This window comes from Urtica dioica, chromosome 2 (genome assembly GCF_054948205.1).
Source record: "Urtica dioica subsp. dioica isolate 48M chromosome 2, U.dioica_male_clone48M_v1_H2, whole genome shotgun sequence".
NCBI classification, from domain to species: Eukaryota; Viridiplantae; Streptophyta; class Magnoliopsida; order Rosales; family Urticaceae; genus Urtica; species Urtica dioica.
The window spans coordinates 47,508,275-47,527,257 of NC_142757.1; the positions used below are offsets into that span (position 1 = coordinate 47,508,275).

At 36.3% G+C, this 18,983-nt stretch overlaps 1 protein-coding gene and 2 pseudogenes across 1 annotated transcript; all 3 read left to right on the forward strand.

Moving 5' to 3' along the window:
- Window positions 1-364: 364 nt before the first annotated feature.
- On the forward strand, window positions 365-3,247 carry LOC149405112 (cyclin-dependent kinase F-4-like). The gene is made up of 11 exons (XM_089606487.1): window positions 365-442; window positions 528-666; window positions 802-904; window positions 1,000-1,052; window positions 1,138-1,204; window positions 1,525-1,633; window positions 1,727-1,792; window positions 2,041-2,109; window positions 2,209-2,272; window positions 2,611-2,691; window positions 2,839-3,247. The coding sequence occupies exons 1-11, from the start codon at window positions 365-367 to the stop codon at window positions 3,081-3,083; spliced, it is 1,074 nt and encodes a 357-aa protein (XP_089462613.1). The 3' UTR covers window positions 3,084-3,247.
- Window positions 3,248-5,510: 2,263 nt separating this feature from the next.
- On the forward strand, window positions 5,511-8,308 carry LOC149405113 (TPR repeat-containing thioredoxin TTL2-like; annotated as a pseudogene).
- Window positions 8,309-12,618: 4,310 nt separating this feature from the next.
- On the forward strand, window positions 12,619-14,231 carry LOC149405114 (hydroquinone glucosyltransferase pseudogene; annotated as a pseudogene).
- The last annotated feature ends 4,752 nt before the right edge of the window (window positions 14,232-18,983 follow it).

Below are 18,983 nucleotides of genomic sequence, written 5' to 3' on the forward strand. Positions count from 1 at the left end.
AAACATATTTACAAAAAATGAAAAAAAAAAAAAAACAAACTTGTTTATGATTTAAAAAATTCTCATTAAGATTGTTTTTTGTGTTAAACTTTTATTTATTTTTAGGGGTAAAATATAATTTAATTCGTTTCTTTACGTTGTTAAGAGTTTAGTTAAATTTCAGAAGAATAAATAAATATATTTCGAAAATTACCAAAAGTTCTATAAAATAAAGTATCAAAATCATAAAAATTTAAAGACTAAGTGCGCCAAAAATCCTAATGTTTATCGTATTCAATATTTTTTTTGCTTTGTGGTACATGGTTTATAATTTTTATTTCTTTTTTCTTTTTTTTTGTTTCTTGCATGACAGTCATTGCGGAAAATGAACCATCCTAACATTGTGAAGCTGAAGCAAGTCGTCAAAAAAGATAATACTTTATTCTGTGTGTTTGAATACATGGTGAGTGGCTTCTTACCGATTATTAAGTTCCTGATCTTGTAATTTAATTCTATAATCTTATTTCTGATATACGTACGAATTTCAGGAGTCCAATCTGCAACAACTTATCAAAGACAGACTATATCATTTCTCAGAATCTGAAATCAGAAACTGGTGTTTTCATCTTCTTCAAGGACTTGCTCACATGCACAAGTCTGGATATTTTCATCGGGATTTCAAGCCTGGTAATTTCATCTCACAAACCACTGGAACTTAAGTGTCTTTTTGAAACATACTTGAGAAAGTCCATGTTTCTGTCTAGTTTAACCGTCTTTCTCTTCATTGGGTTTTTTTTTTTTTTTTTTTAATTTTTTTTGCAGCCAATCTGTTGGTTGCAAAAGAAGTAATCAAAATCGCTGATTTTGGCTCGGTCCAGGAAATTGATTCTCCGCCGCCGTACACAGAGTACGTCACAACACGGTGGTAAGTTTTTTGTTTTGTTTTGTATCTCTTCTTTTAGTTCCTTCATCGTTTATGTATTGTAATGAATTTTTTTTTTTTTTTTTTTTATCTTCCAGGTATCGAGCCCCGGAAATGTTGCTTTATTCACAGTTGTATAGTTCTAAAGTCGGTGAGTGTAACTCCATGAAATCTGGAGCGATGCCTTGAATCAGAATGTTTCATTTTCTTATCCCATTTGCTTAATTTTATGACAGACATGTGGGCAATGGGAGCTATCATGGCCGAGCTGATCACTCTCCACCCGCTATTTCCGGGTACCAGGTAAGCCATATATACACATCAATTTTTGTTTATGGGTCCATAAGGTAAATAGTCACATTTACAGTTTGATATTGCTAATTAGTCAACGTTTTGTAAATTTTAGGTAAATAAACACTTTCATAGATTTACAGACGTAAATTTTAGGTAAATAAACACTTTCATAGATTAAGTCACGTCACATTTATAGTTATTTATCTAAGATTTACGAAACGTTAGTTATATAGCAATTTCAAACGTTTTATTTACTCATCGAAAAAAAAAGTTCTTCCGGAAATACGTAATTTTCTTGTTGTATCTTTATGCAATGGTTATGTTTGCAGTGAAGCAGACCAGATGTGCCAAATCTGCAGTGTTATAGGCAGTCCGACTGTGGATTCATGGGCTGATGGGCTTAAACTCGCAAGTGACATGAACTACAAGTTCCCTCAGGTTGACATGAACTCCTAATTCATTTTTCCACAAGATTAGTTTAACTTAATTTGGGTATGTAAACTAATTTTGTCGGTGTTTCTTACACTACAGTTTTCGGGGATCCAACTCTCTTCACTGATTCCATCAGCTAGCGATGATGCAATTAGTCTAATTGCGGTAACTTATACGTTTTGTTACTCTTATTTTTTAGATAAATGATTCGCTTTACGAAAAATTATACAAAATAGTTGTTTGAAACTAATTGTTTAGAAAAATAGGCAAAATTATCAATAAAATAAGTCAATTTTTTTTTTTTTAAATGTTAACTATTTCACTAACTTCATATGGCTACTTTACAAATTTATTAATTTCAATTGGCTATTTAGATATGAGGCCATTTCTTTTATTTTCGTTCTAATGTGTAGGCGCTTTGTTCGTGGGACCCGTCAAAGAGGCCATCGGCTCTTGAGGCACTTCAGCATCCTTTTTTCAAGGCAAGTGTTTCCATACCATTTCCATTTGAGAGAATTATTATACATCTATGATGTTATATTCGCCCGAATAACTCGGATCTCGTCGAATGTACATTACAGAGTTGCTATTTCATTCCAAAGCCACTTCAGTACAGAGTTGTTTTCAGCGCTCCTTCGTCCCCAGGTTTTGTTTTACTACATATATCCGTGAATTTACGTTTTCCTGAGACATTGGAATGCAAATAATAAAGCTGGGTTGTTTTTATTATAAAAAATTAGGTAAATAGTCAATTAAAACGTTTGAAATTGCTATATAACTAACGTTTCATAAATATTAGATAAATAGCTATAAAGATGACGTGCTCTAATAAATGGAAGTGCATATTCACCTAAGATTTACATCTGTAAATATATGAAAGTGATTATTTACTTAAGATTTACGAAACGTTGGCTAATTAGCAATGTCAAACTGTAAATATAGTTATTTATCTAATGGACCCTTTTATAATTCTCGTCTCGCAGCTCTAACAACTAAGGTAATTGTGCCACGACGCGCTAAGAGTGTCCGATCTTCCCTTAACTCAGATGCTCCTTCTCACAATGGTATTTTATTCCTAGGGCTTCTTGTTCGTTTTTTTTTTCAGTTTCATACTACAAGTCAGTTTAATACTTAGTCCATGTACATGTACAGCTTTCTTTTTCCTTCCCATCTCGGTACGTAGTAATAATTTGTTTTCATAAATGACTTAGGTGTGGAGCGCAAAGAGGAGATGACCAATCTATGCCAAGACTATTATAATCTCTTTCTTCCGCAATCGCACGGAGACCACCCCACGGTAACTACCTTGCGCCGCTCTGTTGATTCACTGCCGACACTCCCTCCGCCGAGCATAGTAGTGGGACCGGCTCCGGAAGTTCACAACGTGACTGAGATGGGTGGAATAAAGATCAAACACCCATGGAACGCAGAGCACCTCCGTCAATATTTTCAGTAGGCCACAAAGCCGAAGTACTTATCTTTTGCAAACTGGCAAGCACCACTGCCAAAGTTTTAATTTTAATGTATTTTACATTCCAAAAGCGGCCACAGAGCCCAAGAATGTAATGTAAAAAAAATGGAATCAAATTTTAAGCATGAAAACTGGGGGTTAATAGAATAAAAAAATAAAAAGAGCTCGCGTCGTCGAGACTCTTAACAAAAAAAAAGAGCTCGTACCATCGAGATTCTCACAAAAAAAAGAGTTCGCGCCGTCGAGAATTTAACAAAAAAAAAGAGCTCGCGATGTCGAGTATCTAATAAAAAAATATATAAAGAGCTCGCGCCGTCAAGACTCTAACAAAAAAAAAGAGTTCGCGCCGTCGAGACTCTAATAAAAAAAATAAAGAGAGCTCGTGCCGTCGAGACTCTAACAAAAAAAAGAGCTCGAACCGTCGAGACTCTCACAAAAAAAAGAGTTCGTGCCGTCGAAACTCCCACAAAAAAAAGAGCTGGTGCCATCGAGACTCTAATAACAAATATATTAAGAGCTCGCGCCGTCGAGACTCTAACAAAAAAAAGAGCTCGCGCCGTCGAGACTCTAATAAAAAAAATATAAAGAGCTCGCGCCGTAGACTCTCACAAAAAAAGAGCTCGTGCCGTCGAGACTAAGAGCTCGCGTCGTCGAGACTCTCACAAAAAAAAGACCTCGCATCGTGTAGATTCTAAAAAAAAAAAAATTTAAGAGCTCGCGCCGTCGAGACTCTAACAAAAAAAAAATTAAAAGAGCTCGCGCCATCGAGACTCACAAAAAAAAGAGACCCCGCGTCGTCGAGATTCTCTCTCTCTCTCTCTCTCTCTCTCTATTTATATATATATATATATATATATATATATATATATATAAGAGCTCGCGCCGTCGAGACTCTCCAAAAAATATAAGAGCTTACACCGTCGAGACTCTCACATAAAAAAAAGCTCGCGCCGTCGGGACTCTAATAAAAAAATATATAAAGAGCTCGCGTCGTCGAGACTCTAACAAAAAAAAGAGCTCGCATCGTCGAGACTCTAATAAAAGAAACAAAAAATTGGTTACGTAAGCCACCTAAACTATAAGAATTGTAAATTAGCCAATCTTTGATAAATACTTTGTAAATAGCTAAATTGCATACGTAGCAGCCTATTAACTACCTATTTTTTACATGTGTTGGCTGTGTTAAATAAGTCTTAACTAATCTGTTAATAAGTCCACTTAACTAAAGGTGGGCTATATCTCAATTCACTATAGCCGTGTGGCTATATAACTTAATAACAAATATATATATATATATATATATATATATATATATATATATAAAGAGCTCGCACCGTCGGGACTCTTGCAAAAATAACAATAAAAATATAACAAAAGAGATAGCGTCGTCGAGACTCTCACAAAAAAAACTGGCGCCGTCAATACTCTTACAAAATATTATTTTGAAAAAGATTGCACAGATAATCCATAGACTCTTAAAGATTATACAACTATTAATGCTATAAGGGAAATTGTTCATTCGTCGAATAAACCCAAAACTGAGACCCGCAAAAGATACAACGAGCTAGAAGGACGCTCAACAAGTTGCGCCACCAAAAAGAAAAAAACCAACAAATGATAGTTTTCCCAAAAGCATACATTCATAGTAACTACGCAAAAAGACAAGCACGAAATGTCATAAACAACCGTACGAACAAAGGACATGCAAGCTCCTAAAGCGATGAGTCGCTATCATCACTCAAGTCCGCTCGCTCCGTGTCCCAAAGAAAAACCTCCTCGCCCTCGCCTAGCTCAGTCACCTCCGGAGGCAAGTCAGAAGGAACATAGGAGAAGGAAATTGGGAGACCCGGGTTCTCGACGATCGTCTTCTTCTTCCCCTGGAAGATCCCACACCAATAAGAAATCAAACTGTCGTATGCTTGATCAGAGATGAGCTAACGCCGCGCCACCCGAATCATGCCACACTCCGCCCGAGACACGTCACGCCCCGTCCAAATAGTGTCACGATCTTCCCGAATAGCATGTAGGTCCGAAGGCAGACATATGAGTTCAGCCGTCTGATCACGGTTCTTTCCCGAAAAGGCAACAACCTCTCCTCCCAGCTTCTTAATCATTGAAGCGCCTTCATCCTGACCAATCTTCAGACCCTCTTCCCTTGCAAGGTGGAGGGCTTCGGACGATGTCTCGGCCCGCCTCGCCAAGTCACAGAAGTTGTGTTTAAAAAAAAATAGTGAGCGAAAATTCGAAAAAGATCTGGGTAATTGAAGCTTACACGTCCAAGTTCACCGGAATGTTCAAAACGGTACCGAAAAATTATAGTTTCACGCACGATGAGTCGCACGTAAAACTTGGGGGGTTAATGTTATGGCGTCATTTTTCGTATGGGAAAAACGACAATCCAAATGCAAAAAAATGACGCAAAACCGGAAGACCCATCAGGTAAAACTCACAAAACCCACAAAACCGGAGGATCCCTCCGGTAGAACCCACAAAACTGGTGTCCTCCGGTAGAACCCTCAAAACCAAAGATCCCTCCGGTAAAACCCACAAAACCGGAGGATCCCTCCGGTAAAATCCACAAAACCGGAGAACCCCTCATTTTTTACCAAAGGAAGATGGTTTGAAGAAAACAAAAGCTCTAAAAAAAAAAATACAAAAGCTCTCAAAAAACAAAAGCTTTCAAAGACTCAAAAGATCGGAAAAGGACCATAAAAATAAAAGACAGAGACAGAGACAGAGAGAAGAGACGAGGGAATCAAGACCAAGATAAGAGAACGAAGAGAAGATGAAGAATCCGACGAAAAGACGAAGAACACGAAGAAAGCGAAGAACACGAAGACCGACTATTGACGAGGAGCCGGAAATCACTTTCCGGTGAGACAAGGACGACGAGAATAGAAGAAATTCACCACACCTAATCTACGTACGGTTATAGGGTCCGACCCTATATCGAACCACCGACGGTTCTGAATGCTAATACAAAAAACGCGATTAACAATAAATAATGCGGTGAGATTATTTTCTAAAGTATATTCATTTTATAGTATTTTTTTCTATTGCCCAAGTAATTTACTCTAAAAATATGACTAAAAGCATCTCCAACCATTATACATATTTTTATAGAATGATAATTTTAAAACTTCTAATACTTTTATAGTTTATAAATTTTCCCAAAAATAATAAATTTTTCAAATAATCAAATATATATGTTATTTTTAATAAAGACACATTTGTATTTCTTTAAATAATACATGAAATTGTGAGGCGTGTCTTTAATATTTTTTAACGAGTTTTTTTTTCTTAATTGTCTGTAGTATCATGGCTAAATTGTAGTAGTGTTAATTATTTATTCAATATACACGTTGTTGTTGTAATTGAATCATGTATTTTAGAATATATTTATATTTAATTAATAATTTAAGCAATCATATAAAATAAATAATAAGTAAAAAGTTGTTACTACAAATTAAATTAGTGTCAATTTTAAAATTATTAAAAATTTAGATATTAAAAAAATATATGCATGGTGATCTATATTAAGATCACCACTATTTCTCGGAGATGCAAATTTAAAAAATTCATCAAAATTTATATTATAAAATAAAATCTCTAAATTTTGATACATTTTGTATCATTGATTTGGTTGGAAATGGTCTAACGAATATCGTTAAAAAAAAATTCAAATCCCATGATGTAAGAAGTATAAACACTGGGTAGTTGAGATATGATGCCTAAGCAATTACGTACGAAGTATAGCAATAAAGTGTAAACAACAAAACAGCGTACTAGTCAAGTCAAATATTTATAGTTATTGACACTAATAATACTAAATGAATGTCACTTACCAAATATAGCCCAAAACCAAAAATTTGACACATGTAACACCTAGTCCAATGGGTAAAGACTATTATACCCTCAAAATTCATTTAAATGAAAAAACCAAACCAATTCCCTCTGTTTTCTAAAAACTTCCCTCGTACACCTCTTCATCTTCTTTGTTGCTCAACCCAAGAAAGCCAGCTATTTCTTTCCTTCTCTCTCTCTCTTTCTCTCTCTAAAACGCCCCCCGCCCCGGCACCGGAGATCCATCTCTGTCGGACCTCCACCGATCTACGCCGGCGGAAGCTTCGGCTCCACCAACGCCAATTTCCCCACCGCCACCACCTCATCGCCGTCGTCGAGCTTCGACGGAATCGGAAGCGGAAACGGAAGCGGATTTTTCCCGAGCGGGAACATATGTCCGACGGGGAAGATCGTGAAGACTATGGCGATGTATGATCGAGCCATACAGGCTTCGCCGGAGAACCCTGCGTACAGAGGAAACCGCGCGGCGGCGCTGACCGCGCTGGGAGGCTCGGCGAGGCCGCAAGGGAGTGCGAGGAGGCCGTCAGGATCAATCCGAGCTACGGCCGGGCTCACCATAGGCTCGCTTCTCTCTATTTCTGGTGAGTGTTTCTTGTTGCGTGACTGAAGGAATGTGTGAAAGGTTCTGAGACAATCGGTGTTGGTCTTTTGAGCTAGGTTTGGAAGGTAAAAAAAAATCTCGTCAAGAGAGCAATCCTCGGAGATTTTGTTTTGGAGCTAGTAAGAATGAGTTGTTAGACTGTGGGTGCAGATTCGACATTTAGGTCTACTAGTTTGTTATTAGAGCAGAAATAGTATTAATCGAACGATTGATTTTGCAGTGTTTTAAATGAACGAAATGTTACGAAAATATATAGTTTGTGCTCTAAAAATTAGTAAAATGACTCAAATGAATATGCTTAAGGTATTTATTAATGTATTACTTGATGGGTTTAGCTTGAAAAATGGGCCGAGGCTGTGAGAGACTATGAGGTATTGAGAAGAGAACTTCCCGGGGACGCCGAGGTTGCCGAGTCCTTACATCGTGCTCAAGACTTTTGCGAAATAGCATATGTTTGAGGATTTCAAGTAAAAGTATGTGTTATTATTTTGTTTTATTTTTTCCGGTTTTTAGGTCGACGTAGAGCTGTGGCGAAAGCCGAGAGCATAAGAGCGGTTCCGACGATCAAGGTGTACAAGAACGGAGAAAAGATGAAGGAGATGGTACGCTCAAATCATCACTTTCTTGAGGAGTCTGTGAGAAACTGTGTTCTCTAAAAGAATCACAATTCTTTCTCTTTTCATTTTCTGCTCTTTCTATTCAAATTTCTTCGATTCATCATTTCATACTAGGATTTTACTGGTCTTATTTTTTTTTAATTATTATTATTATTTTCCTGTGACATAATCAGGTACAAAAATTGTTTCATTGATTTTATTTTTCTTTCTGTCTCTATTTATTTTAATGGAAAGGAAACTCCAATTAGAGAAAAAAAAATAGAAAAAGGTTGATGAGCCGGCAAATAATTCCTTTGGTTGTTTATTTGACGTTGTTGATGTTCTGGTTGTTTATTTTGTTTACTAGGAGTTAATGGTTGTTTTCGTTGGTGTGCGTGTGAGTTGTGATGGTCGAGAATTTAGGCTCGATTTAGGTAACTGTACAGGGCTCGGGGCAGCGGGTTCGGGACGGCGAGGACGCTGTCCGAGAGGTGGCAGAGCTGCCGCGCGAGTGTTGATGAGGCGGGGCCGGACCAAGCTGAGGGTGGGCCGAGTAGGAAAGGTCTTCGGTTTTTGTTCGGAGACTCGCAAAGTCTCGGTTTAGTGTTTAGTATTAACTTATTATGATATAGTTGAACATTTAAAATAAACGACTTGGTGAGTATGAATTTGAGAGTTTGTTTTCGATGATGACATAAATGAGTTTTTGATTTATGTTCGTGTTTGATGCCTTGTTTATTGTTCTTGAAAGAAGAGGTTACCAAGCTCGTCCAATGTTTGTGTATTTGTGTGTTATTGCATAAATTAGAAGCACGAGGCCGACAAGAAAAAAAAAAGATGACGACGACAAGAAAAAGGACGAGGCCGACAAGAAAAATAAGCAGGACAAGGACGACAAGAAGAAGCAGGACGATGACGCCAAGAAGAGCAAGAAACCGGACGACAAGTTCGTGACACTAGTGTCACGAAGTGGATCCAGTTCGTGACACTTCCCGATTTTTCCAGGGTGTCACGAAGTGAATCCAGTTTGTGACACTTCCAGGGTTTTCCAGGGTGTCACGAACTGGATTCACTTCGTGACACTAGTGTCACGAACTGGATTCACTTCGTGACACTAGTGTCACGAACTGGATTCACTTCGTGACACTAGTGTCACGAACTGGATTCACTTCGTGACACTAGTGTCACGAACTGGATGTTTTTCCATGTTAATAACCGTTTTTTAATACTCATATCTAATACGAGTGAACGTATACATGTATGGCGGAAATATGTTTATATGCTAAGCATAGCGGGAAGTGGGTAATAATGAGTGAAATATGTGTTTATGATACACATGAAAGATACGATCTTTGGCGCTAAGAAGAAAATGAGAAGAAGAAGATGAGGAGGAAGAAGAAAGAATGGTTCTTGAACGCCATTGTTGATGATGAAACTATTCTTTCTTGATTCCTTCTCTGTGAAAGAAATGTAGTTTGTTGAATTGGGTGTGTGATTTGGTATGTAACTGTTAAGTCTAGAGTGTTGTTATATATGCGAGCTTCAATGCATTTGTTTTTTTTTACTTGACAAGAATTATGTGAGAATAAAGTGGTTCTGTTGAATTGGGTATGTTATTGATGATTTTTTGTTGTTGAATTCCACCAAAATTCTACTATTATGTGATGGACCAACTCATATTGTATAGCAACACCATAAATCCATAACCCAAGACCAAATTTTTATCAACACAGTGGGTCATGAGATATAAAAAAAATCATAACAAATCAAAAACATGCCCTATTTACTTGAATAACTCCTTGAATGATACAATTTATGTAGAAGACTAATACAAAAACATACCCTAATTTTATCTTACACTAAAAGCTAGTCTAAGATTGTCTTTGGTTTGACTCCAAATTTTTTTCCCCCAGAGCGGCGATTAAAGTGGGACCCCCGCGTCGAAGTTGCATTAAGCTTAATGTATCCCAAAACTCCTGGTTTGCATCAAGCTTTGGTAATTCAAGTTGATAGGCAGTAGAAGTGTAAGAGTACCACCCTCTTGGTACACGCCTGGTTGTACCCACTTCGTGACACCTGGAAAATTTCAACACTGAAATTCCAAACACCATTCCCGATTTTTCCAGGGTGTCACGAAGTGAATCCAGTTCGTTACACTAGTGTCACGAAGTGAATCCAGTTTGTGACACCCTGGAAAAACAACCCAATCATCATAAATATGCCACATAGGTCACAAAAAACGTAAAAAAACACCTAATATCCAAAGGGGTATCTTAGTTTGTATTCCATACCTTTTTAATCTTAGGTGCGACAATGAACGCGTTATCGTCGGAATTATTTGCCGGCACATCTGTCACGAACTGAGCTAAAAACATGAGTTATTTTAAAAATTACTCACACATTAATACATGATCAGACAACCAACCGTGCGTGTTCCTAGGACTTTTTCGAAAACTTTTTGAGGCCTCCTTAACCTTGGTTTCGTTCAGCTTCGTCATTGAAGATAAAACCTAAAAAAAAATCAAGTCAAAAGAACCATAACATGTGACAAACACTAAGATATGTCTACAAACATCTCCATTACAGAAATCAGATTCTAATAGTAACTAACAACACTCAGATTCTAATCTAAATCAACAAGCAGATTCTAATATGTCTACAAGTTAAGTTCATTAGCATCGCCAACAGATATTAAACAAATTAGAGAAGTTGAATGAAGTATCTTCTTTAGGACATAGCTTATAGATAGTATGAAAAATGAAGACCATCATTAACGAATTCCAGGAGCAGAGAAGGCCATCACTCCCTCCAAGAAAATGAACATTATAAATGACTAAATGTTTTCTCTTTCTCACCCCACATAACAGCTACAATATAGAAGAGAATCAAATCTGTGCTATTATCTTATCCTTTTTTTCATGAAAACGAATGGGCATAAAATAAGCACACGGTATCATATCACAAAGCTATTAACACCGACTTTAATGGTTCACACAAAAAAATCTCAACACCCCTCTTTCCATATGTACCTACTTACCATTACCAACCCATTCTTGCAAAGTCCCAATTTCATACTCTGTGTGAACAAAACCAGAAAAAAAAAAAAAAAAAAAAAAATTAGAGGCACATAGCCCTAACCCAATCAACCATTTCCAGACCATCATACTCGAAATCATACAAAAGCCTTACCCCAATCAACCCAGACGAACACACACTCGAAATCACACAAAAATCCTAACCCTAGAAAATCCGAAACATCCATAAAAACCATGAAGCGAAGAGAAGAAATACAGAGAGAATAAGAGAAGAGGAAAAAGATGACCTGTAAGAGACTCTTGAGTTTCGGCGAGAAGAAATACAGAGAGAATGACAGACTCTTAGCGGCGGCGCGAGAAATGGGTTTGAGGGTTTACAGTTTTTTGAAAGGGTGCGAGAAATGGGTTTGACGGGTAAATGAGTTTGACAGCGTAAATGGGTTGTGGTGGTTGACGGCGTCGAGAGGGTTGAGCGAGAAAGAGTTTTTTGAGCAGAGGGTTTTTTTAGCATAGGTTTGAGCAGAAGAAAAGAAAAAAAATCGGCCACAATAGGTTCTCAGAAGAAAAAAAACGTAAGTAAAGGGAAGGTAGGGTTGAGGGTAGATGGGGAAAAAATTATTTCTCTCACCTACCATTAGTATTACTTTTGTCAAATTTTTCATTTTGGGCTATATTTGGTAAGGGACATTGCAATGGTATTATTTGTGTCAATTTCCCTATAGTCTACTAAAAAAGTAAAAGTAAATGTATAAATAAATTCTCATAAAGAGGTATGTATCATCAGCTTAGACGTATCCAATGACGATTTTCATCCACCCACACATTCACTCACCAATAATCACCATGGCTAAATTGTAGTAGTGTTAATTATTTATTCAATATACACGTTGTTGTTGTAATTGAATCATGTATTTTAGAATATATTTATATTTAATTAATAATTTAAGCAATCATATAAAATAAATAATAAGTAAAAAGTTGTTACTACAAATTAAATTAGTGTCAATTTTAAAATTATTAAAAATTTAGATATTAAAAAAATATATGCATGGTGATCTATATTAAGATCACCACTATTTCTCGGAGATGCAAATTTAAAAAATTCATCAAAATTTATATTATAAAATAAAATCTCTAAATTTTGATACATTTTGTATCATTGATTTGGTTGGAAATGGTCTAACGAATATCGTTAAAAAAAATTTCAAATCCCATGATGTAAGAAGTATAAACACTGGGTAGTTGAGATATGATGCCTAAGCAATTACGTACGAAGTATAGCAATAAAGTGTAAACAACAAAACAGCGTACTAGTCAAGTCAAATATTTATAGTCTACTCAAAAAGTAAAAGTAAATGTATAAATAAATTCTCATAAAGAGGTATGTATCATCAGCTTAGACGTATCCAATGACGATTTTCATCCACCCACACATTCACTCACCATTCAATCACCAATAATTGAGCTCTCTCTCTCTCTCTTAGCCATATAAAGACACACTGAATCACTCCATTTTTTAAGAGCACCCAAACAAACAAAACAGCCACAAAAAAAAAAAGGCACGGAAGCTAAAATGGGTCACGTGATCATAGTTCCGACGCCAGGCATGGGTCACGTGATCCCGCTCGCGGAGTTCGCAAAACGGCTAGTGTCCCACCACGGGTTCACCGTCACCTTCCTCGTCCCGAACGACGGGTCGTCCATGGAGCCTCAGAGGAAAGTCCTTCGATCCCTCGACGAGGACAACGAATCGATATCGTCGGAGTTTCTCCCACACGTTAGCTTCGACGACCTTCCCGAGGACGCCCCGGTCGAGGCCCGGATAGTGCTGAGCCTCACTCGGTCCCTCGACGCCGTGCGAGCCTCGTTCAAGGCCCTCGCCGAGTCGACCCGCGTGGTGGCTCTCGTCGTCGACGTCTTCGGTCCCGAGGCCTTTGACGTGGCAAAGGAGTTTCGCGTCCCGTCTTACGTGTTTTTCCCCGGCGCCGCTTTTCTTCTCGGCTTCTCGTTCTTCTTGCCGAACCTCCACGAGACGACTTCGTGCGAGTATCGAGATCTGACCGACCCGGTTCGGATCCCGGGTTGCGTTCCGGTCCTGGGACGAGATCTCATCGACCCGGTTCAGGACCGGACCAGCCCGGTCTACCGAGCTATTCTACACATGACCACGCGGTTTTTCGAGGCCGATGGGTTCTTGGTCAACAGCTTCGTTGACCTAGAACCCGGCGCTTTCGAGGCCCTAGAGAAAAGAGTCCTCAATAACCCGCCGGTCTATCCCATTGGACCGGTGGTTCAATCCAGTTTCACAACTTCTTCTTCTTCTTCTGATGATAAGTGTCTTTCTTGGTTGGACCGACAACCGAACCGATCCGTGCTCTTTGTCTCATTCGGGAGCGGCGGGACCCTCTCGCAAGAGCAAATTACCGAACTAGCCTCGGGGCTCGAGACGAGCGGGGTGAGATTTTTGTGGGTCGCGAAGAGCCCGAGCGAGAAAGCCTCCAACGCGACTTACTTCAGCGTGAAAAGCGAAAGCGACCCTTTCGGGTATTTGCCGAAAGGGTTCTTGGAGAGGACGAGGGAGTCGGGCCTCGTGGTCGATTCGTGGGCCCCGCAGGTTCAGGTGCTGGCCCACGAATCGACCGGCGGGTTTTTGTCCCATTGCGGGTGGAATTCGCTTTTGGAGAGCATCACCAACGGCGTGCCTTTGATCGCGTGGCCTCTGTTCGCCGAGCAGAAGATGAACGCGGTCTTGGTCGCGGACGATCTGAAAGCGGCGATCCGGGTCAAAGTCAACGGAAGTGGATTAGTCAAGAGTGAAGAGATTGCCCGGTGTATTAGGGAGATGATGGGAAGTGATTTAATTAGGGAGAAGGTTAAAGAGTTGAAGGAAAAAGCAAGTTTGGCTTTAACTGAAGATGGCTCTTCTACCACGGCCCTTCAAAAGGTTGCCTTGATGTGGAAGAATAATGCTCAGAATTGAATGTTATAGAAATGTTTTGTTCCTTTTAATTGTTATGTAATTTCGTTTGTTAAAGTATTTAAATTCTCTCTAAACTTTAACCTAATTACCAAATTGCCCATTGAACTTTTAATCATATCACAAAATCTCCATGAAGTCCTGCACCATTAACATCTTACCTGAAACTTTAATTTTTAGAAAACGTTTAGTTTACCTTGATAAAGTATCCTTTTTATATTTGGTTATTTATTTTTATATATTATTATACCGCCATGGAGGCTTAACTAAGTCTTGTAAGTACCCGAGAAATCTCTGTTTTTTTTTATTTTTTTTTTTATTAATCTTATGATTTTCGATTTCACTTATCTTGGGTGATGGCATTTGTTTTTGTTTGGATGAAAGCCATTCGATTCGCTTTTGAGATTTATGAGAATGTGATTCTTAGAGAAGAAGGGGAAAAAAATATGGTCTAGAGAGGTAACTGAGTTTTGTTGGACTTTCTCAAAGGCAAAACCATGAAGAGCAAAAATGCAGACTAGTAGTAAATTCACTGTTTGTGTATATGAACGAGCATCTTTTTTTATCTTCTTCTGCGTGTAAATTATACCTCACTGCCTAGGCTGTTGGGCATCACTAGTGAGCAAAAAAACCGTAAATTGGATCTGACTAGACCAAATATCACGATCTTGGGCATGCTCGAAATTCTTATGTTCATCTATTAAATTGATTCTTGCAAGCTCGAAATTCGTATGTTCATCTATTGAATTGACGCTTGAGATAAAAAAAAAAAAAAAAAAAACAATAATGTAGAGAATTTTTTCATTATGGCACTAAGATTTGGCCTCAGAGTAAAGTTAAAGTGGTGGTGGAAGATAGAATTGTTGGAAAACATCTCTTGAAACAATGCCGAATATCATTTACCCTAATTTTTTTTGTGCACAATTAAATCCAGTATGACAAACTAATCAAGACAACATAAAGTAATGTTGTGAAAATCTTCGAAGTTATAGACGTTTGGGCAAACAACGCGCGAGAGAATGAAAAATGGCACTTCTTAGACTCCATAACATTTAATAATGATTATTAATTACAACATATATAAAAAGCTCAAATCCTTAGTATTTGTTCCATATGAGACTCTTTCTCACACACACATTCTCTAATAAAAATCTTCAACTAACAATGTAATAGATACATCAATGTCATCTCTGGCACATAGAGGTTCATCATCAACAACATCATCATCATCATCATCAACATCAAGATATTTAGATATAAACGAGGAACAATTTCTCCAAGTGGTGGAATATTCAAATCGGATATTTAGAGAGCAGTCGGAAAGGCCAACACCACTAGGAATGCGAGAACGACGCAAGAAATCTCCCTTCCAAATTTGAGCCAAAACGAACACCGTTTGACTAACAAACCTCTTGCAAATAGCTCAAACATTAACTTTATTTTTCTTTTTCTTCTCTCCTTTCTCTCCTCTTTCTTTTCTGTTGATCTGTTCTTTATTGCACGATGTGGGATTTTAGTTCCCAACAAAACGCACATCATCAATATATTTTTTTATTTAATTTTCACATGGGCTAAAGCCCTTATTTATCAAGCCCATCACACGGGCCTGGCCACAACAAAACTCCCGCTCAGGCTCACGTGCTCATAAACTATTGTTTTGGTGTATCTATTTTCTCTATTTTTAGGTTAGATTGGATTCTAATGGGCACAAAAAACTTATTGTTATGTTTTTAGGTTAGAGTGACTCGAGGGCACTTTAATAAAAGTCATGCCTCACTTTAATTACACATTTTTTTCTCTCATTTTCTCTAATATTTTCCATCTATCCAAACAATAAAAAGAAAATAAGAGGAATTTATTTTTTTTTCTCTCATATTTTTCGGTTTTCAAGCGGATCCTATCTCTTTTAAATCTATTATTTTTTACTCTTTAATAGTTTATTTTAAGCGCTTTTAGTCATATTGTGTTTTCTATTAATTTTTTTTGTCAAACTGAGAGTAAAGTGTGACACTTGAATGAAGAGAAAGATATGTAATCTTGTATAACAATTAAACAATAAATGAAAATAAAATGTGATAAAAGAAAACTAATTATATTAATAAAATAAACCTCTATGCACACACACACCCCACAAACGCACACACATGTATGTGTGTGTATATATATATATATATATATATTTGTATATATATATATTTGTATATATATATATATATATATATATTTGTATATATATATATATATTTGTATATATATATATATATAAGAATAGCATCATAGTCAATATAAAATATTGTTGGTCGTATACGAAAATTATTAAATTTTTTGTGACTTTCAAGAAATTTCAAGTTAAAACCCAAGAAAGGCCCGTAACCAAGCCCGATTTCAGTCCCCCAACAACTATAAATACATTTATGGGAGTTTTCCAAAACTATGAGTAAAAAAAATGCAAATGACTTTTTTTTACTTTTTTTTAAAAGGTCACAAATAGGACCTCTGACACTTTTTTCATTTATGTAATTACCATTATATCCTTATTTATTTACTTTTTGTAAATATCAATGTCTCATGGACCCCACTCTCACCTACCCCCCTCTCTCTCTATTATTTGTCCTTATATGTTATAATAAAGTACACATAAATAATTAATAAAATAGACACATTTTTTTATCACGAAATTCTGAGAATTCTGAGAATTCGTGACGTATTTATCACGAAAATTGGGAATTCGTGACCTTTATGTCACGAAAAAATTAGAATTTCGTGACACTTTGATAGAATTTAATGATAAAACTCTTGTTTATTTCATTAAATACAGCGTAAAGGACCAATGGTTATTATAAATATAAAAATAAAAATTTGAAAATAATAAAGTACACACATAAATAATTAATAAAATAGATACATTTTTTTTTATTTTTATAAAATTAGTTTTTAATAAATAATTAATAAAATAGACACATTTTTTATTTTTTAAAATAATTTTGTGTTAATTTTCATGAAAATAATAAAGTACTAACATAAATAATTAATAAAATAGACACATTTTTTATTTTTATGAAATTAGTTCGATTTAATTTACATGAAAATAATAAAGTGCACAAATAAATGATTAATAAAACAGACAAATTTTTTTATTTTTATGAAATTAGTTCGATTTAATTTCCATGAAAATAATAAAGTGCACAAATAAATGATTAATAAAACAGACGAATTATTTATTTATTTATATGAAATAATAACCCGAAACAATAAGATTTCGTGACTTTCATGTAACGAAACACATGGATTCGTGACTTTTCTGTCACGAAAAATGGGGATTTCGTGACTTTTCTATCACGAAAAATTGGGATTTCGTGACTTTCCTCTCATGAAACATTGAGATTTCGTGACTTATCTGTCATGAAACAAAGCTCTTTAATTCACAAAACAGTACGTTTTCGTGACATATCAGTCACGAAATGGGATACTTTGATGGAATTTAATGACAAATCTCTCTTTTATTTTATTAAATACGTCTTAGGTGACCAATATTTGTTATAAATATAAAAATAAAAAATTTGAAAAAATACATAGTTAGTCAAGCTCTACTTACCTAGATGATATTGAGGAACTAATGTGTCTTGTATTGTGAAGTGTGGTTGAAATACATTTATTTGTCCCATTTCATCATTTCAAATTAATGGGACAAAGTGTCAAGTAATCTAAAACAAATGAACATAGGTAAATGAGATTTACTGTCATGTCGTCTGGCATTTTGTTTTCCCCTCCAACTTCTCCTTAATGTGGGGATTTATTGATAACACATTTATTGCGTTGTTAGTCCTCCAAATCAACTCATTTAACAGTCTAGAAGCAAGTTTATGAGGAACAAACGAGATCAAAATAGCAACAGAGAGCATGTGTTCACGTAATTGACTGAGAATTCGTGACGTCTTTGTCACGAAAAAAAGGAAATTCGTGACTTTTATGTCACGGAAAATAGGAATTTCGTGACTTCTACGTCACAAAATATTGGGATTTCGTGACTTATTTGCCATGAAAAATAAGGATTTCGTGACTTATCTGTCACGAAACAAAGCTCTTTAAGTCACGAAACAGTACGTTTTCGTGACATACCAGTCACGAAATGGGATACTTTGATGGAATTTAATGACAAATCTCTCTTTTATTTTATTAAATACGTCTTAGGTGACCAATATTTGTTATAAATATAAAAATAAAAAATTTGAAAAAATACATAGTTAGTCAAGCTTTACTTGCCTAGAAGATATTGAGGAACTAATGTGTCTTGTATTGTGAAGTGTGGTTGACATACATTTATTTGCCCCATTTCATCATTTCAAATTAATGAGACAAAGTGTCAAGTAGTCTAAAACAAATGAACATATGTAAATGAGATTTACTGTCATGTCAAAAGAACAAATTATTTCAAACGAAAGTGTATAAGAAAGACCTTATTTCGTGACCATCTTGTCACCAAATCTTCCAATTTCGTGACAAAATGATCATGAAATCCATTATATTTGTGACCAAGTGGTCGCGAAATACATTATTTTCGTGATCAAGTGGTCACGAAAGTTCAATCTTTCGTGACCAAAAAGTCACCGAAGTCCAATTTTTGTGACCTGTTTCTCACGAAACAAATGTATTTCGTGACCTTTTTGTCAAATTTTTATGACATGTTTGTACTTTAAATATTTAAGTACAAATTTACCCGAAAATAGTTGTTTTCAAAGTGGTAGAAGAGTGGCGTTGGGATCATGATGTTATGTCTTACAAAGTTTTGTTCAAACATTTATTCGTCTAATG